Source organism: Tenrec ecaudatus, chromosome 2, assembly GCF_050624435.1.
Source record: "Tenrec ecaudatus isolate mTenEca1 chromosome 2, mTenEca1.hap1, whole genome shotgun sequence".
Classification (NCBI taxonomy): Eukaryota; Metazoa; Chordata; class Mammalia; order Afrosoricida; family Tenrecidae; genus Tenrec; species Tenrec ecaudatus.
In genome coordinates, this window is record NC_134531.1 from 182,057,410 (window position 1) to 182,084,907 (window position 27,498).

General features: G+C 49.1%; 1 protein-coding gene across 1 annotated transcript in view; it reads right to left on the reverse strand.

Annotated features, from left to right (window-relative positions):
* SLIT3 (slit guidance ligand 3) overlaps window positions 1-27,498 on the reverse strand; it is a 705,033-nt gene that overhangs the window by 169,732 nt on the left and 507,803 nt on the right. The window contains exon 6 of the mRNA XM_075541934.1: window positions 8,516-8,587. Coding sequence (XP_075398049.1) covers window positions 8,516-8,587 — 72 coding nt within the window. The remainder of the gene's footprint in view (window positions 1-8,515; window positions 8,588-27,498) is intronic.

The following is a 27,498-nucleotide window of genomic DNA, read 5'->3' on the forward strand; positions in this document are numbered from 1 at the left end:
GGAACAACCAACCACAAGGTTAGTTGTCCAGGGTCAAGATATAAAAGAAAAATCTATAATTGAATGGAGTAGACCTCAAGTCAGTCCATTAATTTCCACCCTGTTTGGCTCAGACTAGATTAACTGACAACCTACTACATGCCAATCTTGTGCCAGGCACTGGAATAGGCTGTATGAGTCATGACGGGCATACTCAACAACTCTGATTTTCCTGAGTATTCTGAGCATCTGCTACGTCCCAGGCATGCGTCTGTGGTGCCTTCTTTAATTCACATCACTGACCGAAGGAGCTCCTAGGACCATTTCCCTCTTCCATCTCAGAAATAACCCCTGGGCCACCTGGCTTGGTGAAGCTGGGCTGGCAGCCAGTCCTATCTCTGTGTCTCAGGCAGTTTTGTGGGTTGGGGCCTGCTGCCGGTTAGGCTTCGATTCGAGGACCCTCTGGGTCTACTGAAAGGTCACTGTGGCACAGGGGTTCAGTGCTCAGCTGGTGACTCAAAGCTGGGTGCCTGGACCTCGCCAGTGGCTCTGTGGGGAAAAGGTGGCAGTCTGCTTCGATGCAGATTCACAGCCTTCGAAGCCCTCTGGGCTTGCTGTGGGTTGGGACCCACCAGACAGCAGTGGATCTATCTCATGGTTTACGGTCAGCTCTGCACAGGCAGAACTAGGGCTTCTGAATTACTCTGGGCACTTACTCTCGCTGGCTAGCTCATGCATGCACATCACTGTTTCTACAGGTGCACTCTCGTCTATATGGTCTTTCATTTTATTTTTTTGTAGGAGAGCGCTTAAGTTCAGAGGCTCCGCTCTCAGGAAGAATGGGGTTTGCGTGGTGAGGTGAAAGTAGGTGAGTTACCTACCTTCTCGATACTTCAGTCTCCTCATTGGTAAGGTAAGGCAAGTATCTGGCCCTGCTTTGTGAGGACTTAGGGCCAGGACAAAATCCCTGTGCTGGGACAATACATAAATCCTGATCTGCATATTAAGATCATTGTTGATTTATTCTTATACTTGGTGGGCTTCTAACTACAAGGTCAGCAGTTCAAAACCACCAACGGCTCTGCGGGAGAAAGACAAGGCTTTCTGCTCCTGTAAAGAATTACAGCTTCAGACCCCACAGGGCCAGTTCTACTGACTTCCTATAGGGCTGCTAAGAGTCAGAATCAGCACAATGGCAGAGATTTTTTTTTTTTTAGTTTTTCTTTTCATATCAGATAACTTACTTCTCTGTTCTACCCTTCTGTGTTTACATGTGAGGGTAAGGATCAGACCACATCCTACTCACCCAGAAGAGTTAGAATTAGAAATACCCTGAAAGTCAGGTTACCCCACTGCTTGAGCTCTCGAATCTCTCTCCACTACATACGTGCTGATGGGGAGCTCAGTGCCCGGGAGGGTCTGGGGCACAGAAACTGGGGTGAGAGGGATGCTCTTGCAGAAATAAGATTTGAATCTGGGCTACTGCCTTGCTGCTCCTTGTCATATGCAAAGGCCCAGTTCAGAACAGCTTTTTTTTAATTGAAATTTTATTTTATTGGGGGCTCTTATAGCTCTTCTCAAAATCCATACAGATATCCATTGTGTCACACACATCTGTACATATGTTGTCATCATCTTTTTCAAAATATTTTCTTTCTACTTGATCCCCTGGCATCAGTTCCTCATTTTCTCCTCTCCATCTCCCACCCTCCCTTCCTCCCCCATGTCCCCTTGATAATTTATAAATTATTATTAATTTTTCATGTTTTACACCGACTGCTGTCTCATTTCACCCACTTTTCTGCTGTCCACCCCCTGGGATGGGGCCCATACGTTGATCATTGTGATCAGTTCCCCCTTGCTCCCCGCTTCCCCTCCTAGAATCGCTGAGGGGTTTATCTGTTCTGGATCCCCTGTGTTTCCAGCTCTTATCTGTAGCAGTGTACATGTTCACAACGGCTTTCACATGAAAGGGAACGTGTAGGGAGCCCCGCTTTTGAGAAGACCTTTTGAGAAGATGAGGCAGGACATCTTCCCTAATGCTGCTAAGGTGGCCTTGCTCAGTGTAGGGAGCTCTGGGCGCCAGGCATCTTTGAGCTGCTCTGTGTGCATGCTCCCGTCTACCATTCTAGCAGGCTCTGCCCGGGGCTTGCCCTGCTCAGCCAGAGCTTTGCTGAGCCCAGCAGCAGGCACTCGACCAGGCACACGGCGTGTCCCTGCTTCCTGGCCGACTGTGCAGGGGAGGCTTGGGAGATCGTTAAAATACATGGATGGGAGATGGTGACAAAGTCGTGGAGTCTAATGCCCCTCCCCTACTAAAAGGAAGGTGCACCCCAGTCATTGCTACATTGTGGAAAGCTGGGGGCGGGGTGGGGGAGGAGAGGCGAGAGGAAGGTCTCCGGGGCTTCTGGTTTGTCAAGGGAAGCTGGAAATCTAGAATGTCTTACCAGTGATCGCTATTCCAAATTAAAATAAAACCACTCTGTAGGACCTCAAGTAAATCCAACTCTCACTTGTGGGGCCCACACGCATGGCGTGTAGCCTCCGGCTCAGGACATCTGGCTTCCAGGGAGCTGAAAGCAAGCTTGTCCCTGGGCTGTCATGGGTCTCAACCTCCAAAACAGTGCCAGTAATTCAATGAGGGACTTTGAGGGGACAGAATGCCCTGTTGACTCCCACAGCCTCAGCCTCGGTTATAGCTCACAGGGCGCAGCTGCCCCACGGAGTTTTCAAGGCACTGATGGGCTTGCCCCTCTTTCTCCCATGAACCGACAACCTTCTCATAAGCAGCCCAGTGCGTAAGCGCATCACCACCAGAGTGCCTCACCTGAGCTGAGGATCCCAGATTCTATACAGGGGCTCGCCCTGAATAGCCTAGTTGCACGGGTGCATCCAGTAGTGAAACGGCAGGGAAGGGGCATATGCAGGCGCAGGTTCCATCCCTGACAGGCTGGGCTTCAGGTGAGGCCAATGAAGGCCGAGGGCATGCAGGGAGGGAGGTACTGACCTCCTCTGTCTCTACCCAGCGCACAACCTCTCGGTGCCTTGTCTGAACAATGGGAGGGGAATCCAAGGAGACTGTTAGGGGCCTTCCAGGACCAGCCTAGGATAACCCTGAGCCTGCTCAGTTGGTAAGCCCTTCCAGATGCCACACACCGGGCATCTGTGCATTTGCACTGATGGCTTACGTGCCCGTTGGCTGGCACACAATGTTTATCAAGGGCAGCCCGCTCACTGGGAGACGCGAGTGTCTCCGCAAGTGTTCCTGACGCTTTTGGTCTGGCATTTTTGACAACTGATCTATGGAAATTTGGGGACATACCACTTGGAGTCAGGAGGCCAGGTCTGGAAATCTTCCCCCACCCCCCTTTCTCTCACAAACAGTAATACTGAAACAACCAAGTAACATAGTAACTAGGATTCTTCATTTTTGTCGCAGTATTTCATGCTCATCAGGCTCACTGTCTTTCACAGTGGAACCCCTTTTCTGACTCAGGAAGGCATGTTTGAACAGAGAGGAGCCTGGTGTCCTCAGTGGAGGGGCTGGCCATCCTCAGCCTGGCTGGCTGGGGCCTGCAGCCTATGGCTCGGAGCTCCACTGACCCTCAGGAATGCAGATGCAGCACCTCGGGCTGCAGCGCACAGGTGTGACCTACTAGGACATGCAAACAGCTAATCAAAAGACTGGCCATCCGGGACCACCCGGAGGCACCTTGGAAGAAAGGCCTGGAAATGCACTTCTGAGCGGTCCCAGCCACTGAACACCCCGGGGACGGACACAGTTCTTCTCCGACGCTCCTGGGGTCACCTGATGGCAACTGATTTCCTTTAGGAAACACCTAGGATGTGAATTGCCAAATGTATACAGCAGGTAGAGACTAAGGACTGGCAATTCAGGCAGAAGAAGGGAGTCTGACCCACACAGAAAATCAGGCGGCTCAATTGAAAGCCTTACATGCTATACAGAAAGCTGACATTATATATATAGTGTGTGTGTGTGGGGGGGGAGTGGAGATCTGGAGATGGAACCCCAAAACTGTCAAATGCCAATGTCCATTGGCAACGGCCAGAGTGAGACCTGAGCACTGGAGTGAAGCCCGGGGAGGGCAGACAGCTGTCCACCACTATGGCAAAAAGGCTGGGGGCTAGAACCTGCCCAGCAGCACCTCCGAGGAAAGGCCCGGTGGTCTGGTTCCCAAAGATTACAGCCTTGGAAAGCCCATGCCAACGGTTCTTCTCTGCTCCTCTGTGCACATGGGGAAACGACTCAATGGCAACCTTTATTTACTTTTCAGGACTACATATAAGTCGCCACAAAATAATAGGAGCATTTCTTTTTTCTGAGGGTCTGAATTGTAACCTTTTTTTGGGGTGGTGGTGGTGGGGAGGTGCAGTTCATTTGCTAATGGGGAGTAGAGCTGGCTGATTACATGGCTGTTGGGAGAGACCCGGCACTCCCCTTGGGTGGGCTATAGTTACTAAGAGTTGCCCCTTCCCCGCTCAGCTCTGGAGACCAGTGCATGCCATCCTGTACCACGCCCTGCTGTGCTTCAGAGGGGGCCATGCGGTAAGAGAGAGGCCTGGCCTCGGGGGTACAAAGGCAGCTTGGCCAAATGGTTCAAGGTGCCAACTCCACCTGGTGTTTGGAATGCTGGCTCTGTGCCTTGTGAAGTAGGTTTGAGCCTTCTCTGAGAGGCTGCCCTCCTCGGCGGGACGGGGTTGAGCACAGTAAAGGCTCGTGCAGGTAGTTACGAAGATGCACCATGTATGTAAAGCATGACATAATGCCGGGCACAGGGAAATAACAGCTGCCACAATGGACTGAAACCTGCCACGGAGGCCAGCACAAGACGGGCTCTGAGACAGCTTCGCCAACTAGCCACAGCCCAGAGTCCCTGTGCAACCAACACGGGCCATGGTCATGGTCAGCATGACCCCTTCCTTGTTGTTGAATGGACCAGCTACTTGGGTGGCACAAATGGTAAGGCTCTTGACTACTAACCAAAAGATTGACAGTTCTAATCCACCCAGAGGGACCTGGAACCAAGACTTGGTGATCCACTTCGGAAAGGTGACTGACTTGAAAACCCAGTAGCGCAGCCCTACGCCGCCACCAGGGGCCAGGAGTTGGACATTGGCTCAAGGGTGACCAACAAGAATAGTCAGTTGAGTGGAAGCCGAGAGAGGGGGCACTCGCTGTTGGCGGTTCTTGTTCCTTCCGTTCGGGGCACCCTGGGCAGGTGCTGGTGACTCTCTCCCTTTGTCTACCACACCCTGGGCCGGGGACTCTTCCCTCCCTTGAACGTGAGAGCCCAGCTCCACAGAGAGTACTCAGCCCTCAAATCACCTCCTTTTTCTGAACAACCTCAGACCCGCCAACCTCAGCTTGGGGAGGAGGAGGAATTTAAGGTATATCCCTTAAGGAAGGAAGGACTGGCTGGGCTACCCGCATGAAGTAGTGCCACGAATATTTAGCTTAATTTTGAGAAAATCTTCCGTGAGATCATCATGCGTGTCCTAAGAGCCTTGTTTGCTCCTTGTTAAATATCAGAGAAACCTCTCTCTCATGCACACACACACCCTGAACCATTCCATCTTGTCTTTGAACTCTGCAGACTAAGCTTTAGACACTAAAGAGCTACCTTCTTGGGGACAGGGCACTTTGTCCTGGCCCCTCTCTGCGGAGAACGGAGAACGTGTTGAATGAGTTAGCCTGCTCTCTCGCTCGGCTCGTATTTGTTATTCCATTGTCAAGATTCTTTATGGGGCCTGAGTTGCGATTACAGAGAGCCGTTATCAAATGTCAATGTGGGGCTGAGACGGGGAAGGCCGGGGTGGAGAGGGGAGGGGCTCTAAATGGAGTTGTCAGCTCCAGCCAATTTCAGAACGGCTCACCAAGAAGATTAATGGTGCCAAAGCCGTGGGCCTCTGCTGGAAATTAAAAACCCATAGAATAACTGATTATGATTAATTTTAAGTACTTAGCCCTGTGAAGCCAAATGAGTGCATTTTTAAAACAAAGCTATTGATCTGGCTTTATTTGGAATCCTGAAGATAAACTCATAAGATCTTGTCAGTTCTTTTGCAATGACAGGGAATGAGAATGGTCCCCACCCTCCCCTCCCCCCACCGCCCACCAAACACACCATCTTGGGGCTCTGCAAGCCCCTGTCAGCTCAGCAGCAGTGAGTTTGGCTTTGGGTGTGAGATTCTTAAGCCTCAAGTGTGAGAGACTTGCTGGTGTACCTGGGTACCAATATCTTTTTTTAAGAGAAAAACAATTTTTGAGGTAAGAAGAGTCATCTACTGCCGCTCCCTCAGAGAGAGGACAGAGAGAGATCTGGGCTTGACAGAGAGAAAGTTCCAGACCCTCAACCATAACAACTGATCAAACACCCACAGCTTACTGCTGTCAAGTAGATTTTAGGACACGGTGATCCCACTTGGGACAGAGCAGACTGGCGCCTTGCGGGGCTTTCCTGGCTGTGGCCGTCACACAACCTTTCCACCTGGACTTTCTTTTGCGCCACTCCTGGTTAGATGTTGAGTGCCAACCACTCGTGCCACTCCGGGAAAGTTATGGAAGCAGCGGGGACCGTGCTGAGCAAGCAGCTCCTGCGCAGTACCCAAGTCAGCGCCATGTGGGAAACAGGCTCAGAGAGGGATAGGAGCTGGCCCACAGGCCCACAGCCCCGGGTTCCACAGCCAGGTGTGTCTGACTAGAAAGGCCTGCCTCCTCCTCACAACGCCCTCTGGGCCGAGGCAAGTCCGCACCACTCTGGCACAGAGAGCCCAGAGAGCGGCCCTTGTGTCCTCACAGCTGGCCCGGGGATTCCCAGTTCCTGGCTGCTCTCACAGTTACCCTCATCCTCTCTGGCAAGGGAGTGGGAAGGCGGTATGCTCCTGGAAACCCTTTTGATAAGGGCTATCTATTTTTTTTTTTTTCAGGCCAGGAGAATCCTGCCTCCTCTTCTCAGCCCCAGCCTCCCGATAAGACAAGTCTAAATTTGGGCTGGCCTCCTGTCCCCAGTGCACAAGCATTTGTTGCAGGGCCCGGGGTCAGAGATTGGGTGAGGAGAGACCATTCGTCTTGGGAATGACAGTCTGACCTCCCCGCCCGTGGGTCCTGCCTGCCTTTTCTGTACAGTCTCATCCGACTGCAAGCAGCTTACAGCATCAGCGTCCCCTCTTGTTTCCTGTGAGTCCTCTTGGAATCACCTTCGTCTCCACCATGTGCGGATGCTACTGCCTGAGCGACCAGGTGGGAAGGAAGGTGCATGGAGGACCTTCCCCGCCTGCCCCCCTTCCTCCTGTCCAAAGGGATGCTGCACGATTTTCATTCATGCATCTACCTAACATTCATTCATTCTTCCAGGAGTCAGAGCTAGGTAACCCGTGACTGGATATATTGTTTCTCATTTCTAGGGGGATGTTGAACAAATCTGACTCTCCTGTGGCTCCCTGGATAGAATGATCCCCCACCTGCATTATTTTCAGACTTGAATAGTTACGGAACTCGGCAAGGGGCTGTCACATCCAAGCTAGCACAACTGACCCTTTTCATTTTACAAATTAAGGAAATTGAGGCTTGGAGAGCTAGAGGGACTTGCCCAAGGTCACCCAGCTAATTAGTGGTCCAGTGGATGCTGGACTACACGTCTCCAGACACAAGTCACATTGAGCTTCATAGCCCTTCCTCTGGGTGTCCCCCACACTGGGGACAACTCCAAGTCCAGCTTCAGCTGAGGACAATCAAAATGTTTGCGTGCACGGTTCGACTTTACTTTGAATGACCCCCAGGTGACTCCCAGGACATGCCTCAGCCCCGCCCAAGAGCCGGGCTCCCCTTTGCTTCCCCACAAGATGTTGGCTTGTGACCGTGGTGAGGGGGCCACCTGCCCACAACAGGGTCATTTAAAACACCTATTATTTATGGCTTTCATTCTCTGCCACTGTAAGGTTCCTGCTGAAAGTTTGAATTTAACACCCGAGGTGAGATCCCCCAACAATGGCAACGACTGGACTTCACCGGGCTATTTGGTCTTTCCTCTCCCGTCCTGCACCAAGGTCCCTGTGAGTCAGGGTGCTCACCCCTCTGCGGTCTCCCCAGACCTGTAGCCTGTCTCCCTGCATGCCCACACGCACAGACTCTCCCCGGATGCTCTGCCAGGCACCGGGGGGCTGCTCCAGCCCATCTGCTTCACCAGCAACAAACACAGTGGTGGCAGCATCATCGGGGATGAATGGACTCAATTGAGACGTAATTAGCAGGAACCCCAGTTCACGGGAGGTGAGAAATCCCACTTTGCTGCCGGCAGACACTTTGGCCAAGGTGAGCCAGAGGGATCTCCCAGTTCCCAATTTTAATAGCACTGCAGCGGAAGACACTGAGATGCATGTACACGGAGCCCCCCTGCACACACACACTCCCCCTCTCTCCTCCTCACCGGACAGGCACACACATACACACATACAAACACACACACACGCTCGCGCGCGCACACACAAGGCAGCGAGCTCAGCAGCCACTACTCACAGGATCTCCAAATCGCGCAGCGCCCGGAAGGCTCCATCTTCAATGCAGCTGATGTGGTTGTTGTCCAGTTGCCTGTGAAAAGCAAGGGGACAGCGTGAGGGCCGAGCGGGAGGCAGTGCCGGGGAGCCGGGCAGCCCGGGCTGGGCGTCCCTGGCCACCGAGCGCCTGTCCCTCCACCCCCTTGCAGACGCTGCTTGTCCCCGCCAGGAGCTCTCCGCGAGCCAGCCTGTCTGCCACACACCGCTCCCTCTCTCCTCTCTGACTGTCTGAGAGAGCTGCACAGACAAGCACACCAAAGGCTGTCAGGTCTCAGTAAATATTAATTGCGCATTTTTTTTTAGGCAGAAGGGAGTAATTTCATTACATTAGGGCATCCAATCCATTACGAGCTCTTACCGTCATGTCACTGAAACAATTTCATTAAGCTAAAGGCCTGTAAATCATCGGAGGTCACTGCTCTGCCCTCCACGACCTCCCAGAATGCTCCCCTCCTCGCTCCCTCTCCCCCATCTCCCTCTTACTGGAAGTTGCTGTCTTCAGCTCCGACACAGTGCTAAATCTCAAGGCTTGATCTGCCCAAGAGCGGCGAGGGTGCATGGGGAATATACCAATTCCAAATTAGACTCAACTAATCTAATTTTATAGTCTTTTTATTATTCTAAGCACCAAATGTCTGTGGTGGTTTGCTGCCTCCTGCTCTGTGAGGGTGCCCATCTGGTGGGTCATTCAAGACAGATTCCCTCCAACGGGAACAGCCATCATCAACATTAAAGAGACTCACGGATGGAGGCGCTCGTGACGCGGAGGGAAGAAGAAGCATCGTTACCGCCTTCAAGACGGACCACTCACATTTAAATTGGGGAGAATTAAATGTACCTATTTCAGACTTACAAAAAGAGAGAGAGAGCGAGAAAAGAAATTCCCTTTTCCATTCTGAGACTGAAAACACACACTCTTAAAAAAAAAAAGACGTCTCCATTAGTGTACATTTCAATTTTGGTTGAGGGATAAATTACATGTGAATCAAGGTGGCCATGATGGGTAAATCCATACATTTGCTGTGAAGGAGCCCCAAATCAGATATCCCAGATGACACCAGGCCCCTCCGAGTGCAAGAAGCCACTCTGCAGAAACATACACCAGCCCCTCTCTTGTCCTTTGCACGGTTCATGCCCGTGTGTGGTGGAGCTGACCCACAGCCTTCCCTTGTAGACCCCCCTGCCCATAGCGTCCTTCTCGAAGGAGAACCGAATCCTTTTCCAGGTGAGGTGATTTCCTGTCGATAGAAGTTTTATTCGCAACCCTCCCGAACCAATCCCAAGACAGTCTTCTGTCGGCGGAAGGGGCAGCAAAGTTACCTAAGTCACCCTGGTGGAGGGCTTATCGTTCAGCACCATTTGACGGGAAATGCAACTGTGGTCGAGGAGATGCAGGGAGGATTAGGCCCATGCCGGCGAATGGAATCGCATCCTCGCGGTAGCATCTCTGCTACAACAGTGTAGCGGATCAGGCCATCCCAATAGACACGCGACAAGGCTTAGACAGTGACACGGAAAACACCGAAACCCAGGAAACGGGTATCTCAAGAAGCAGAAGCTTCCCTTAGGGGGACGAGTCCTACAGCTTGGACAAAGCGTTTGGAGTTCTGGCTGACACGGAGCCGGCGTCTTCCTGGCCGGCCGGGCTTCTCCGGGAAGCCTTCTTAACCCGAGCTCTCTCTGAGCATCTTTTTTCATGGGTTTCTCGCAAGTGTCGGCCTGCCGCCGATTCCCTGCGGAGGTTCTCGATGAAGGCAGTCCAGTATTGCCGTCCGGCTTCTAGATTTATCATCCATTTAAGGGCCGATGAATCACCAACCCCTGCCCCACGCCAAGGCCACCAAACCTTACCGAGCACAAATGCAGTGAACTTAGCTTTTGGCTCCAAGAAACTTTTCAACGAACCTGCTGAATTCGGCAAAAAGAATTGGAAAATAAAATAAAAGGGCAGCATCATCCACCTAACTAGAAAAGGATTTAAGTCATCAATCTGGGAGGCTTGGGGGCCTGGCTGCTTCTGGGCAGACGCTCTGAAAGGCCTGTTCCACGACTGTGTTATTTAGCTGCTGGATATTTGCAGCTGTTTACACTCTTTGTCTTCTGGAAAGCCCCAGACACCACGCAGGGTGCTTTCGGTGCACTGAATTTGCCCTGGAAGAGATGCAATCTTTGGGGGTAGAGCAAGACGGGAAACAAGAAGTGCTAGGAGGAGGTGTAACGGGGTCCAGAAAGAGGCAAAAGATTTCTTAAAAAATCCCTGACTGACGAGCCCCCCAGGGCCTGTGCAACCCGGGAGAAAGAAGTGGCGGGGACGAAGAGGCACAGGCCTGAGCGTGTGCAGTTTCCACCGAGGGATGCAATCAGTCATGGCGTGTTTCAGTCTGTCCACTGGTGTTCCGAGCTGATGCCTAGTTGTTTAACCAGCAGCCGGGAAATAGTTCTAGTAGAAAGACAAGCATCCCTCTGGGTGCACGCTTGCAGACTCTTTTAAAAACACACTCTAGGGATCAACATTTAAAATATTTATGGTTAAGTGTGCTTTTCTAGAAGACAAGATTGCCTCCTTTCAGTCTGGTTACGGATCTGTAAACAAGCGCCGTGCCCCAGCCTCGGCCTGCCAAGAGCCATTCTCTGGCCACGTGGCCGCATGGCAATGGGAGCCTTCCAAGGCCCAGTTGGCCAAACGGACCCTCAACAGCTTCTCAGCTATCATATCTTCATAGAGGGACACACCAGAGTGTTTGGGGAAAAAAGAGGAAAGAAAGAAAGAAAAAGAGGCTAATTACTGGTCCATAATCCGTCCTGAGACATCGTGCACCTAGCTAGGTCCCTAGCCCAAGAGAAACAAACTTGTCTTAGATAAGATTTCTTTTTTTTTTCTCCAAAAATTACAGTCTGAGACACACAACTTTGTGTGTGTGTGAGAGAGAGAGAGAGAGAAATATACACAGACCTAGGGTTTCTTTGAGTATGTTTGATTGGAGCACTATTTTTAAAAAATAATTTTATTGGGGGCTCATACAACTCTTATCACAATCCATACACACATCCATGTGTCATGCACGTTTCTACATGTGTTGCCATCATCATTCTCAAAACGTTTTCTTTCTACTTGAGCCCTTGGTATCAGATCCTCATTTCCCCCCTCCCTCTCCACATCCTCTCCTTCACAGACCCTTCATAATTTATAAATTATTATTATTTTGTCATGTCTTCCACCATCCAATGTCTGAGTGGAGCACTATTGAACATATAGCAAGAGTTTGCTTCTGGGGGCTGACAGGTCAGGTGCGGAGGATGGACATGCTAAGTTTACCTGTCAACCACCCATTTGCACCTCGAAAGGGACTTGTTTAAAGACCGCCTCGAAAACAAGTCAGGAAAGCCCACTGCCCATGCTGCCCCAAGCACACCATCACGCAGGCAACAGCGTGTAACAGGAACCCGGTGGTCTGGCACGGGGATCGCTTCCTTTCTAGTTTATCTGGGCAACAAGAAGTGTGACCTCCCACTGCTGCAGAGCCCTTTCTTCAGACAAAATAGCTTGCCTGGTGCCTATCACCATGCCAGGTCTCTGTCGGTGGTTAGTACAGATTGTAGACTGTGCTCGTCTGTCAGCAGAGTGCCAGGCTGGGCCAGACTATAGAATAGAAGCTCTGAGCCAGGAGCCACAAGGGCCTGGCCAGGGGCAGAGCACTCACTAGGCGCGGGAATAAGGACTTTCTTGTGCTTACTTACAATCTGCAGTGAGCAGTTTCTGATGAGTTTAACCGAATCGTTGACAGGGTGGAAAACATTTGAAGCTGCTCACTACAGATGGGTTAGTAAACACAAGTTAGCCCTTGCTTAACTTGCTTATTGGGCGATACTGAACCTGGGCCTGGCCTTAGGGCCACACCTGTCACGATAATGCATAATGACAATGCTTCATGGTCATCCGCACGGCCTATTCAGAAGACTTGGTTTGATTTGCATTCTCTTGCCCCCTGAATAAGAAGCCTAGGTGGTACAGTGGTGAAGTGCTCAGTTACTAACCAGAGGTCTGCAGTTCAAAACCACCAGCCGGCCGCTGCGAGGGAGACAGACGCGGCAGGATGGGCGTCTGTGAAGAGGAGCAGCCGTGGAGACCCCAGGGGCAGTTCTGCTCTGTCCTGCAGGGTCCTGTGAGTTGGAACCTACTTGAGAGCAGTTGGTTTGGGGACGCCTGTGAGTGAGGCAGGAAACACCCAGAAGGTGCATAATGTTAAACTCACTGCAGCCACCGCCTTGGGAAACTCGTGCTCGCAGAGCCTATTTTGAAAGGACTCCTCAGTCATGGGCGGAAAGCAGACGCCCAGAAGAGCTTTCTAAGTGGGGATATTTTTATACTCCATGAAGCTAAACAAGTCAGAAGGAAAGCCAGCATGAGTCAGGGCTTCAAACAATCTCCACAAATAGCAGACAGAGACCGCACCTTTATAAGAATACCCATTCATAAGGCTAATGTCCTTCTAGCAGCACAATGCATCGTGCTCAGTTACGATGTCAGATTTTATCATTGAAGCAGGGCGAAACACATCCCTGGCTCAGAAATTTAAAAAGCACATCGAATTCCCCAGGAGGCAAACACACACACACACACACACACACACACACACACACGCAGTCCTTCTATCTCCCAGTAACGTAAGAGATGAGGTAGTGGTGGTAGAGGTGGTGAAAGAGGACGAGGAAGAGGAGGAGGAGGAAGAGGTGGCGGAGGAGGAAGAGGCGGCGGAGGAGGAAGAGGCGGTGGAATCCAGGGAGGACTTTGAGAAGAAAAACACCCAAAAGCAGTAAGCACAGACTCGCTGTAGGGAAAGTAGCGTGCCATGAGTCATCTAGATGCAAGGACTACACACCAGCCACACCAAGACTGTTCACTTTTTGTCCACATATTTTGGGGCCTCTGCTTCTGGTCAGATGGATGGCTGAGCTCAGAGAAAGGGCACTGATGCTCCGGGGGAGCACTTTGCTCTCGGACTTCAGCTGGAGCTGCTTCAGCCCTGCTTGTGCTGAGCGAGAGAAGGAAGCTGAGGTACCATTTGGAGTCAGTCCTGGGGTAAAACTGAACAAAAACATCCGTACCCAAATTGCAAAACCGGCAGAAGGAGTTCTGTGTGCGGCTCACCGCCGAAGCCTTGCTAGACATTCAAGGGCAGTCTGAGGTCTCAGGATCAACCATCACACAGCCTGCAAGCGCAATGGCGCGTTGTTAGCTGTCTGCTCTGAACGAGGGGCTGAGAGATGGAATACAGTGCCAGCCTGCCTTTGAAAATATTTGGAAGAAGGCTATCACCTGTGGGTTTTTACATCTCATTTATCTCAAGAGGTGCCAAAGAATTCCAAAGACTTGGCTAATTTGAATTTGTTTTTGCTGAAAGATAGCCGTTCCCATGCATGTATGGTCCAGGTGAACTTCTTTTTTCCAGAACGAGGAGAAACAGAATGTTGTGACTTTGGGGAAAAAAACCTAGGAATCTTTGCTGGAAACAGACCAGAAGCCCTAACACGAGGCAGCCTGACACACCATTTCTTTTCTCTCTGTTATCCAATTGTCCTTTAAGCCCCAAACATGAAATCCAGGAATGCTTCTGAAGGTTATTATTTTTTTATGACAGTTAAAGATTCTGAAAAATCATTATTGAAGAACAAATTATAGGAGCGCTTGTCTGCTGCTGGCTAGGATCTTCAAAAGAAAAAAAAAGGTAGGCGGCGGGGGGGAGTCAAACTCAAGGTTATTTTAACTGGAGAAAATACGTTCAAAAGAAATGAATACACTTCAAAAAATCGAGATCTGGTCACACTTTGTAGGTAAATCAAACACTTGATCTAAGCCCCAATCTGCTAATGAAATGCCACTACTTCTCATCATTAAGGAGCTACTGTAATTCCGCATTAAGACAACACCTCAAGTGAGCAAAAAGAGGTGAAGCTATTATTTTTCACAGTTTGTACGCTTGTCCAGCCGACCCAAGAATACATGCATATAGATAAGTTTACTGATCTATGAATTATTTAAGTAGCCCCAAAGATCCCTGTCTACAGAACTGACAACTTTATGCCTATTTTTTCTACCTACCTTATTACAAGTGATATCACCCTAGCGTCTGCATGTAGGTGCAGATGTGAGAAAACAGGTAAACCCGCCACCACCCACTGCTGCTGTCAAGTGGGCTCCAACTCATCTCAACTCCAGGGAAGCTGGCCCTGCCCAGGGGGTGCCGATGCATCATCGCTATGAAAGCCGCCGGCCACGTCTTCTGGCTGGCGAGTGTCAACTGCCAACCGTTCCGTTAGCGGCCAAGTGCCCAGTCACTGCACTACCCTTATAATAGGAACTGCCCAGTGATTGCTGGCCTCTGAAATTTCACGTGTGTTTATCCAGCCACAGGTGACAGAAATATGTCGATACTTAAATGACAGCATTTCAGAGACTTCAACCAAGCAAACCTCCTATTCAGGGGCAAGGTCCTAGGCTAATTAAACTCTCTGATCAGAGCACCTTGCCTCGAGCTTAAACATGGAAGCATCAGTCTGTGGTAACAAGCATTGTGATGCAGACCTCGCCACGGCTCACCCTCCTGCCTTTTATTTGTGAGCTATCATGTGGCTGTGGAACACGCAACTTCTCAGCAGGAGGGTAGCTGCATCCTCTCTCCCAGATGCTCCAGAAAGCCCGCGCCGCAATAATGCAAACAGAGATGATGGATTGGCAACAAAGAGCCACCCCAGACCTGGGAGGAAAGAGAGGGGCTTTTAGACATCAGTGGGAAATATCAATAACTCTGCTTTTGTGTTTACACAGTTTCCTGTGTGGTGAGGTTTGGTGAATGAATTTGAGATGAAACATGTCGGGGGAAGGAACATCCTCACCAGCTAATTCAACTTGAAGATTCATTACTGCGGGGAAGCCTGAGCCCCCATTGGCTTTGAATGCGTTTACATTTGAGAGGAAGTTCTGGCGTTTCTAGCTAAACAAAGCCCAGCACCAAAAAAAGCAAAGCACACGGAAACATCTCATACTTAGGACGAGAGGGCTTCCTGTGTTTTCCAAACTTTCAGGGTCGAGGAGTAAATTGGACGTGTGGTTTCTGTCGCAAAATAGGCTCTTGTGTTTTGAGGGTTTTTTGGGGGGATGGGGTGGATGCCAATCTGATATTAGGACCAAGAGGCTTTACAGCTAGGGTGACCAATTGCCTGGAACTTTCCCTGTCTCAGCACAGGAAGCTGCCATCTCACCCATCCTAGGCAATATTAGACTCCGGGCAGGACTCAGTTGGAAACAGAATTATGTTCGGTGCACTGTTCATTCACCTTGTGTATTTCATCCTTATGCCGATCGTTGGCATTCAAGTACAAGTACAACGGCTCCAGAAAACCTCTTCGTGCGTCCTCTGCAGAATGGCCTGTCCCTTTACACTCACACCGGCACCGAGGCAGATGCCAGCCCCAGATGTAGTTGGCACGCTCTCCCATCAATTCTCCACCTTCCTCATTGGGGATGAACATGTCTTTGTAAGAAGTATCAGTGTCTTACTTGCCGGCCTTGCTGATGTCATGCATACTCAAAGGCTGGACAAATAAATGGCTGTCTCCATAGCGATGGGGGCAGGTTTGTGGTTTCCCTAGTTACACTCTTCAGAGAGCCTTCGGTGGCTCCTCCCCACCAGTGGCTCCAGAGGGCAGAGGGAGTGAGAGGCCAGGGAAATGAAATGTGCTGTTGTTAACAGAGGTGAAAAGTTATCTCCCACATCTGCGGTTTTTCTTCTTCTTTTTTAAGCCATGCAACACTAGCAGGAGTGGGTCCTTCTTCCATGGGGAGTTAAAAAATTTCTCCACGGGATGCCAAAGATAAGCCAGACCAGCAGATAAGCAACAGCTAGAACAGGGAAATTGTTTCCCAGACCGGAAAGGCCGAAACAGATGCAGGCCTGGCATCCAGGTGAGATGCTGCTTTCCACTCAAACTCAGGATCACAAGCACCCCACTCTCTGCGAAGCCTTGCCTTAACCTGGCCCCGAGACTTCTCCCCAACAGAGCTCGGTGACTGCATGGAAGGCAGGCAGGGCTTGCCTCTTGGAGCTTGAAAAGCCTTTGTTTCCTTTTACCAGGACCTCACAAATCTCTCATCTAGAAACTCAACTCAGTTGTTATGGAATTCGTATTTCTAATCTCTACGAATTAACACTTGGAGTCTCTCAGTGAACGGGGAGAGACAGGGCTGTGTGAATGCAGGTGCTTGCCCTCACGGGCTGTGGGAAGGAAAGTGTTCCCACTCGTGGTCTCAGGTATCAATTTCTGCATCTCTAAAATGGAAATTGCATCTATCCCCAAAGGAAGTTTGGATATTAAAGGAATGAAATACATGCACTCTGAAAACGTGGTTGTCATTGCTTAATTTTATTTACTTTCAAACAGGTACTATTTAATAGAGGAACTTGTTGTAGGTGATCTCAAAGGTCTCATTTATTTGTGGAGTTTTATAATATCAGATAAATTTCTTATGAGATTAGGAAAAAGTTCCTGTCCATTATATTAACATCTGTCTGTGGTTTAAACCTAGCTCCTCCTCATTGCAGACCCAGGAAGCTATTTTTGAGATATTTGATACACTGCTTCTGGACTACAGCTCACTCACATACCGAAACTTCATCAGCTGATAGGAGCCTGGAATAGAAGAAGTCACAAAAAACCTACAGGAAAGGGAATTTTTGGTGTGTTTTATTTTATTTTGGTGGGGGATGATGGTGGCATTTCTCCTACTGGGAGGTTGCTGCTGAGCTGGGAACACATTCACGATTTCCCCTGATGTGAACTACTCAGGACGATAATTGCAAGATTTAACCCCATTTCTTTGATGCTATTTTCAATCAGTAACCAATGTATCGAGAACCTGAAACAGTCGAATGACACACCACAATTGACTCCATGGTATGATGTATAGTTCCTGTCTGTAAGAACTTTGAAAGAGGGGAGCTAAGTCTTACAATTCCCTAATCTATGCATAAACTTCCAGTGACTCCCTGTATCTCACACTAGATACTACACTTGAGCTTGGCCAAAAGTCTGAGAAGCGATCGCTCACACTGGAAATGATAGCAACGACCACATCAATGCATCCATTTAGCATCCATTAGGTTTCAAGTATTGAACTGAGTATCTTGTACATCTGTTGTTGATCGAAGTCTCAACTCCTGGTATCTGCGAACATGAATTTGTTTGAAAGTAGGGACTTCGACTATGTTCTCAGTTAGCATGAGGTCATATGGGGGTAAGTGTGCCCTAATCTAGTGTAAGTGGCAGTCTTAGAGATAAGATGCAGAGACAGACACAGGTGAGACGGTCAGCCCCATGAAGGCACATCTACAAGCCAGGAAACACCTGGGACGATCTTAGAAATGTTTAGAGATGAGAAAGGATCTGAGCTTCATGGGAGAACCTGGTCCTGCCAGTACCCTGGATTTGGATGTCTGGTGAGATAGTTCTGCCTGTCGAGGTACCCTGTCTAACACAGCTGGACTCCAGAATGGAGAGGCAGTGCATTCTCTTGTTAATACGCCAACAAACACACTGCCATTCAGTCGATGCTGACCCATAACGACCTTCTAGGGCAGGGTAGGACTGCCCCTGAGTGGGCAGCTGGTGGTTTCCAACTTCTCACCTTGCAGTGGAGGCTTAACACTTAATCACTATGCCACCACGGTGCCTTCTCTGCTGTCAAAGCCACCCAGTGTGCCACTCTGATATGTCAACCCCGAGACACTGTTTCACGTCTGTTGGCCCTTAGAGCAGTACAACCATGGCTTTACAGAAGCCAAGCTGGGTGCTGAGGATTCCATCTCTTGGGTTACTTTGCACCAGGTCAGTCTACCCTTTGTGATGGCGGAAGACTGCTGCTTCCTTGTCAACAGTGCAGGCCCCTTTGCTGTCTTTCAAGAACACGTGCCTCTCCTTCCACCACTCTGCACTCGTCACCAAGTGCGTGCATGTATCAAGGGCTTTCCTGTTTCTACGTCGGCCTTATCCTGTTCCTTTCTCCCTCCTCTGCATGGGAAACAACCTTTCGGTCCATCAAGGCCCCCTCCCCATACAAGCGACATTTTCTATGAAATCTACTGTACAAGCTCCAGCTACATAAACTGCGTCTCCCAACTCTCATGATCCTTTGATCATGTCTCTAGGCAAGCACTTATTCCCTAACGTTAGGACTAAGTGAACACATGAGGAAATTAAGGTTCAGCTAAGTCAGGCGGCAACATCAAGGGGGCTTTGCTGACACAAGGAAGAGTTAGATTTAAACGTAGGTCTTCCTTGCAGGCGCGTGTGTGCGTGTGCAAAAAATGTAGAGTTTAACATGAAAACAGAAAGAGAAATATAAAACATTAAAATAAAATAAATGCAAATTGCTTCATGAAAAAACAAACAAACCCAAAGCATTAAAAAAAATACTCCAGACTCTTTACCCTCGGATCTGAGTATTGGTCTGAGTGGCTGCAAAAGGAGGGAAAGTAATGCTGAAGCGGTCTTGGAGTCTTTAGTGGCATGCCAGTTCATCACAAACATTAATTTAACAAGTCACTATGAAGCACACACACACATGCGCGCCGCGCACACACACACCAACCTGAAGTCTTCCTGGTCTAGGAATGTTGGGCTTACCCACCCTAGTAATCTACCTCTCTCTGATTTTCAAAATGTGGGAATGTTCCTGACAGGGGCCTCCACGTTGGTTCTGACTCATAGTGACCCTGTGTTCAACAGAGGGGAACCTCACTGGTTCTGGGCCCTCTTCACAGTCACGTTCACGTAGAAGCCCATTGATGCAGCCACAGGGCCAGTCCATCTTGTCAGAGTCTTCCTCTGCTTCATTGTTCCTCTACTTTACCAAGAACAATGTCCTTCTCCAGGGACTGGTCTCTCCTGACAATACATATGGAGTATACAAGGTGAAGTTTTGCTATCCTTGACGCTAAGGAGCACTCTGGCTGTACTTCTTCCAAGGCAGGTTGCTTTACAAAGGCAGGGAAGCTGCAATATGGCTCTGGTGTGACCTTGGTGGCTGGGGGAAAGGTCAGTGTAAGCCTTGGCATTGTTGTTGGGACCCAGTTTTTTTCATTGGCTTTCAAGCATTCTCCCTCAGAATCTAGGGAGGCGTTTTCTTTCTTTTTTTTTAATGTATTTATTTTAAAACATTTTATTAGGGGCTCATACAACTCTTATTACAATCCATGCATATACATACATCAATTATATAAAGCACATCTGTACATTCTTTGCCCTAATCATTTTCTTTCTTTCTTTTTCTTTTCTTGTTTTACATTTTATTAGGGGCTCATACAAGTCTTATCACAATCCACACATCCGTACATTCCTTGCCCCAATCACTCTCAAAGCATTTGATCTCACTTAAGCCCTCTGCATCAGGTCCTCTTCCCCCCCCCCCTCCCTCATGAACCCTTGATAATCCACAGATTGTTATTTTGTCATATCTTGCCCTATCTGGAGTCTCCCTACCCCCCCTTCTCTGCCGTCCATCTCCTAGGGAGGAGGTCACATGTGGATCCTTTTAATCAGTTCCCCCTTTCCAACCCACTCACCCTCCACTCTCCCAACCTCGCCCCTCACACCCTTGGTCCTGAAGGTATCGTCCACCCTGGATTCTCTGTGCTTGCTAGGGAGGCATTTTGAACAGTGCCTCTGTCTTTTTTTTCTCTCTCTAAGCATCTGGGAAGCCCAGGCCACTGAAATTTTTAGGGTCAGTCACGAAAGACTTTAGCTCTAGTCACAGAGGATACCGGTCAGTCAGGTGTCTTTGCCCTGAGGAGATGCTGCAGTTACAGAGGACTTATTGTGATTCAGACAGCAGTCTCCTGACTCAGCTGTCACCATCTAGAGCATGGTTCTCAACCTTCCTAATGCTGCTACTACGTAACTGTAATTTTGTTACTGTGAAAGGGCCATTCGACCCCCAAAGAGGTCTTGACCCACAGGTTGAGAACTGCTGATCTAGAGCTTCCTGAGCAGAAACAGGGCACATTCATAGAAACATCTCTCACTGCTGCAGGCCAACTGCAAGTTACAGAAACTTTTCATCTCTCTTTCCTGTGAATGAGCTTCCCAAGTCATGAGACAGGTCTCTCTCCAAGGCAGTGTAACAGTGGGTCCCAAAAGAATGGGGCAGCCTAATCAGATCTTTTACTTGACTGATTGGGGCCAGGAGCCATTAGTCAGGCATCACCCCAGGTATTCTTGTGGCAGGTGAAGCCAATCAAAATGTGTCTTGTAACAACAATTAGAATTGCAGAAGATTAACAATAATGATCAGAAACAGATGGCTCAATGGAAGGATACAGAACTGAATAAAAGGAAGAAAGAATCAGTGAAATGAAGGACAGCTCCCTTGATACTAATTTGCTTGAGGAATAATCAGTGGAAAAAGAATAAAGCCTAAGAATTATGAGACATATTATTGAGGTGAATAATTTACATGTGATTGGAACTCCAGAACAGGAGGACAGAGAATTTATTGAAGATTAGTTGGCAGAAAAGTCTCTAATATCATGAAGGACGAGAAAGTTTCTGTTCAAGAAGCTCAGTAAATTCCGCACAGGATAGACCCCCCCAAAAAAGACACCAAGATGCCCCAATCAAACTCTCAAAAAAATAAAGTGTGAGAGTAGCTTGTGAGAAATAAATGATCTCCTACAGAGGATGACAGAAGAATACGCTTCAAACTTAAGTTGGCAGAAACTTTGTAGGCAATAAGATGACATATCTTCAACCCCGAAAGAGAAGAACTGCCAAGAAGAAGCACCTGCCCAGCAAGACGGTTTCTCAAACATGCTGATACAATGAGACATCCTTAGATAAACAGAAATTAAGGGGGCTTGCTAAAAAAACCACATCACCCTTCCAAGAAATATTGAGACTCCTTTGGACAGAGCACCAGTGAGACCAGACACCAATCTGAGATTAAGACACACAGCAGCATTCTGAGGAACCCGCCCAGCTAAGAAACTGTAAAGTCAAATAAAACTGGAAACAGAGAACCTGAGAGGCCAATCTATACCTGACAACAACTTCAAAATATAAAAGAAGAGCCCTCGTGGTGTAGTGGTTACGCAGTGGGCTGTGATTTGCAAGGTTGACAGTTTAAAACCACCAGTGTTTCCTCTGGAGAAAGATAGGATTTCTATCCTCATAAAGGGTTGGGGTCTTGAAACTCACAGAGGCAGTCAGTCCTCTAGGGTCACTACCAGTGAGCATTGACTCGATAGAAATGAGTTTTTTGAGAGTTTAAAAAATATATAGAAAAGAAATAGAGGGCATAGTAGTAAAATTTCTACACGGAGAGGTAGCCAAGGTGATGAAAAATACCTATAGCAAAATGGTATCCACTTAGTAAGATAAAAGTACTCTTCAGCGTTACCACAGAGAAATATAATGCATCTATTCACCCAAACAAGAACAAGCCCAAAACAAAACAAAGGAAAAAATTCAGTAAGCCATAAATCAACCGCAAGAGAAGAAATGCAAAAGAAACCCAACAGAAAGAAGTGGACAGAGGAAACGAGGCAGAAGAGAGAAGCCACTGGCAAAACGAAACGTGGCTGGTGAGCTCGGTGTCACGGCAATCCAGGGCTCTGGAGTTCCCAGAGGGAAAGCAGGGTACCAAGACCCAGCAACATGGCGGTGCTGAGAGCTGCATGCAGCCCAGGCCTGGGCAATATTGAAATGCCCTGGGAGAAGGCATTGACTTTGACTTTCTCGACTTTCGGTCAATGAAGATGTTCCTGGACGCCCCAGCCACAGAACAGGCCCGTGTCAGTCTTCCTCATTACTGCCCCACCATGACGCTGCCAGGCACACAGGGGGTCCTGGGTTCAAAGCCTGGGGAGGGGTCTCCCAACCACTAGGGTTGATAGGATTTCAAAGGGCAGAGAACGAGCTGATGAAGATTGGAGGAATGTGAATCATCCTCCGCTGTCGCTGAGCATGAATGTAAAACGCTGCCGCATTTCAGCGGTTCCTACAAACGTGAAGCAGAACTACCATGCGATGCCACACTTAGGGACAAAGTCGGAAGGGCTGGGACCCGTATCCCAACAACAAGTTGTACAGGCACATCCACAGCAGCATTGCTCAGTGAGTCCATCACCTGATGAGCAGTTAGACAGAATGCGGTACACCCATACAGAGGAATATCACTCAGCCATTAAAAAGGGAATAAGTACCGCTATGTGCTATACTGTGGATGAACCTCCAAAGCCTATGCTGAGTGAAGGGCAACACACACACACACACACACACACACACGACTCCATTTATCTGAGACACCCAGAACCATTAATCAATGGAAACAGAAGGTGGATTCATGGTTGTCGAAGGCTGGCAGTCGGGGTGGGTGGCTATGAAGAGTGACGGCCTAATCATAGGTGCAGAGTTCCCTCTGGGGATGATGAAAGTGCCTTTAATCCACACAGTACTACAAAGGTGCTGGATGCCACCGAATTGTACACTTTTAAAGGGTTAATTCGATGCTGTGTGAATTTTGCCTCGAAAGGTAACAGCAAGCCCCACGTCCTGGGGGTTGGCAGCCTTCTCTCTGTGGTGGGAAGGAGCGATCTCAGAGTGCCACGGCATGAGGGTCCTCCGGTGGCACAGCACCATGGAGAAAGGCAGAGAAGCAGCTCCAGACCTCCCGAGTCGGGTGAGCACTGTCTGCCTGACAGTGGGGAGAAAGTATCTGGACTGTTGACGAGACATGTTTACGAATGAGTGACATGGGGCAGGAGGGCTGGAGGATTTCATCCATCTTCTTTTGGGAATTTTTTCTTATAGCAAAATTCCAAACTCTAAATTTTTATTTGTCTATTTTCTGTCTAGCTTGCTCTGGGGACACTATCAGGCTCTAGGCTCTCAGGAAAAAGAAATGATTTATGCAAAGAGAATGCGACTGACAAACTTGATGGAGAAAAAGAAATCACCTCTTAGAACCCCCCCAAATTCCATGTAAAGTGCTGTGGGGTTAGCCACGTTTCTGCACTGTCCTCTCCACTACTCCCGCCTCCACATCACGATCCGGACAGATGACTCAGGAGATCATACTTACAGTTCAGAGCCGACTTCCTTTTGTATTTGCTTTTATCCCAAACCAACAACTGACTTGACTTTGAGACAGAGTGACCCCACAGGGTTCTAAGGTCGCATCTTTCTCCCAGGGAGCCCTTGTGGATTTGAACTTTTCGGCCAGCAGCCCAATGACTGTGCCTCAGGCTCCCTTCCCTTACCCGACAATGGCTCTTTTTTTCCCTCTCTGAGAAAGCTAGGAGAGAGCCCTGGCTGTGGCCCTCAGGTCATGGAGGGAGGACACCTCTACCTTTTTCTTTTTTTGTTCCTGCTCAGGTTTCCTGTGTGGGAGGATTATGGAGGCTCCTAGCCAAGGCCTCTGTGGAAGAGATGGGGCTGAAGTGACAGGTGAAAATGGTAAGTCCTTTCCCCTCCAGCTAGTCTCATAGGACATTTAGCAACAGACAGATCAGACCATTGAGTTGAATAGCTCCCAAAAATATGGACCAAAAGGAAGAGGCCAAAACCAACCAGCCAGCCAACCAAGCAGCCAACAATAGGGGGTGGAGAGTGCGCGTGGCCAAGGGGCCCAAGCAGAGGGCTCTCACCTGTCTAAGAGAGGGAGGCAAGTTCTACCTCCACTTGTCTGGATCTCTCACTCTCCGGAGCAGTCTGCTGTTTAATTGGCCCTACCAAGCCTGAAGGAGGTTTTGTATTCTACTTCTAATTTTTCAAAACATTTCATCATGCTGAGATGTATCTAACAAAACATTTTCCCCTTCAAACATTTATGTATGTAAATCCAGTGACATTAAGGGCCTCCACCTATAGTGCACTTGTCAGCATTATCCAGTTCCACCTTTCCCCCTTTCCCCGTCACTCTAAACAGGAACTCGGTGTCCCCAGCCAACACTTGCCCTCTCTCCCCTCCCACCTGGCCCTGGATATCATGAAGACATCCTGCACATTTGATAATTCTAGATATTTCTTATCGGTGGGGTTGTGTAGAATGGTTCAAAGGTGGAGCGGGCTTCTGGACTTGCCCTCTCTTTATGGCTGAATAGCATTCCACGGTAGGAAAGGATTTGCTTATCCATTCGTCCCCTGGTGGCCATGTGAGCTGTCCCCACCTTTTACAAACAACTGACCTTCGTCTCTTATCTTGGGGGACCTCTGCCCTTTCTCACGTGGGGCACAGGGATGACCTGCCTTTTCTTAGCCTTCTACTGTGGGTACAACTGCCATGAACATGGCTCATTCTGCCTTTGGGTCCAGATCAGAAAAATAGCGACATTGCTCACACTTTAGAGCTGAAGTACAGAGCTGATGCTCTAGAGGGGGAAATAAAAAGATCTACCCCCTCCCACCAATTGACCACAGCAGAGCTTGACCTGAGAGAGTGTGTCTGAGTGGCAAAAAGTAAAAACAGTCTCTTCTGCAATCAGATGACCGGGATCTCTGACCTAGCTAGTTGTCTTAGCTTCTCTGGATATTCCGCCCCCACCCCCTGCAAAAAAATAGTTCCCTCTCCGTAAGACAAGCACTGAAACAGATGTTTTCTAAGGGTCCTGCCGAGCGGACGTTCAGAGGGGCAGAGTTCTAATTCAGGCCCGCAGTTCTCTGGTGAAGGGGAAGGCCACTGGTGAGAGTCTTCTTTGGACACGAAGGACTTGGGAGGGGGCAGTCCATAGTCCTGCCCCCCTCAGTGATTTCATCACATGGACCTGGAAATGGCCCCATCTGATGGGAGGGAACGGATGGAGAGTCAGAGCTGTCATTTCCTGCCTGTGATGGCTGCCACTTGAAGAGCATTTCCCGTTGGATTTTTCCTTGGGTCAGCACTGTGGGGGAGCAGGAGCTGGATGGGCCTCAGGGTCTATTTCGGTCACACTGGGCCATACAGACTCCTCCGAGGGTTACGGGGCACCAGAGTCGTCTGTGTACAAAAGGTTTGCATTAACCGTAATGAAGCAAATGACAAAATCAATAAAGCGGGAATTGCGTGGCTGTCATGAGGATGATGTAAATCCAGGGTTCACGATGGTTATGAAGCTATTTGGAATTGTAATTAAAACCAGGGCCATTTTTTTCAAGATAAAAGCCCCTCTGACAACCATAAATGCAAGCTACAGGAAATTTTCAACAAATATATTCAAAATTAATGTATGGCACAAAGATGGCATAAATTAGCGGGGGATAATCCATAAGCCGGGGCTTCAGAACATAAGAGCACTGAGCAAAGAGATTTCGATTTCACGTTTGGTTTTCAAGAATGCGGCTTTCAATTTTAATCAAGTTAAAGCTTGACGGGGCACTTAGAGTCTCTGAGTGAATGGCATATTTTTGACAACTACTTTTCAACGAGACCAAAAACGCTGTCTCTGTATTTACCCAACTTGAGATGTGACGGCAGTTGCTATATTATGCATCCCGAATATTTCTGAAAAGAATATTGAAGTGTGTGTGTGTGTGTGTGTGTGTGTGTATGCCCTTGTATAGGAGGAGGATGTGGCTTTTGGGTTTCACTGGGAGTGGGAATGGGGTGAGGTGGGGGTAGAAGGGGATGAAATATCCATGTTTCCCAACCTTAAGGAGCTGTCTTCATTGGATGTGTTTGTTCAGCCTGGATTCCAAACTACAACATTGAGGTAATTTGGGGAGCACCCCACCTACCTTCTTACTACCCACCTACCCACCGGTCTGACTTCAGAGCACTGTCACCTGACTTGAAGTCATCGACAATATTCCTGCTGTCTCAGGGGAGAGGCCCTCCCTCTAGAGAGTTGGACCCGTGGGCTTGTAGAATGTCAGTGTTGGGAGTGATCAGGTACTCTCGGGTCCTTGTCTCTCTCTTTTTACAGAAGGAGAGGGTGAAATGTGCAGAGAGGAGGACATCCAGACCCATAGATAACAGTTGGCCGATCAGTATGTCGCCAGGCCACGCTACTCCAGGAGGGAAGAATGATGCATGATACAGTGGTGAGCTGAGTCCGACAGCAAATGACGATTCAATCGTATTGTCAAATCTGAAAATGCCTGGAGAACTCAGGAATGCTTGATGCTTTCAATCAATTACAGGTTTCACGTGTGGTGAGTGGGGGTGCCCAGTGGGTAGGAGAGCCCGGGATTTATGGGAGTCGGGTCGTGGTGACAACACCTGCTCCCCGTCTGCACGGCATGGGCCAGTTTAAAATTCACAGTTGTAAAGGGAGCAGAGCGGGCGATCTGGTTTAGCAAGCCCTTTCTACCTTAGGGAGCCGATGATTCTACGGAGAAGTGACTGAATTCCACGTCTCCGGTTCAACCCAAGTGGAGTGTGTCAGACCGTGCGGGCTGTGGGGGAACTGCACGGGGTGCCAATCCTCTATGAAAGCCCCTTGGTGCCTGACTCTCCATTGTCACGGGCAAGGGACGGCATTCATTTTAGGATCCCAATCACATCAAGGATCTGATTCCTGCAAAAGGCTGCATAGTGGTCGTTTTAAGGAGAAGCCCCATCTTCCACGATGAATGGCACAAACACTTGCAGGTACCCCGCCTGACAGCAGCCTCGTCGAACCGCACTGCGCCGGCCCGTCCTGATGGCTGGACAGGAGCGGAGGCTGGAGGGCAGCTTCACGATGAGTCCGAGGTGCATGTGCTCTAAGGTTGACGATGCTCTGAGACACAGAGAGAGGGCCCATGGTGGTTCAATTAAACCACCCGGCATCTCTGCCACAAGCTGGGAAAGCCCTGGAGATGCCAAACAAGGACTCCGAGCTTGGCGACCTTGGTGTTTTGGTGTGTGGGGCAAAGACAAGGCTGTTGGTACACAGCAGCTGGTTAACCGTGGCAAGCACTGTTTTGGGAGCCCTG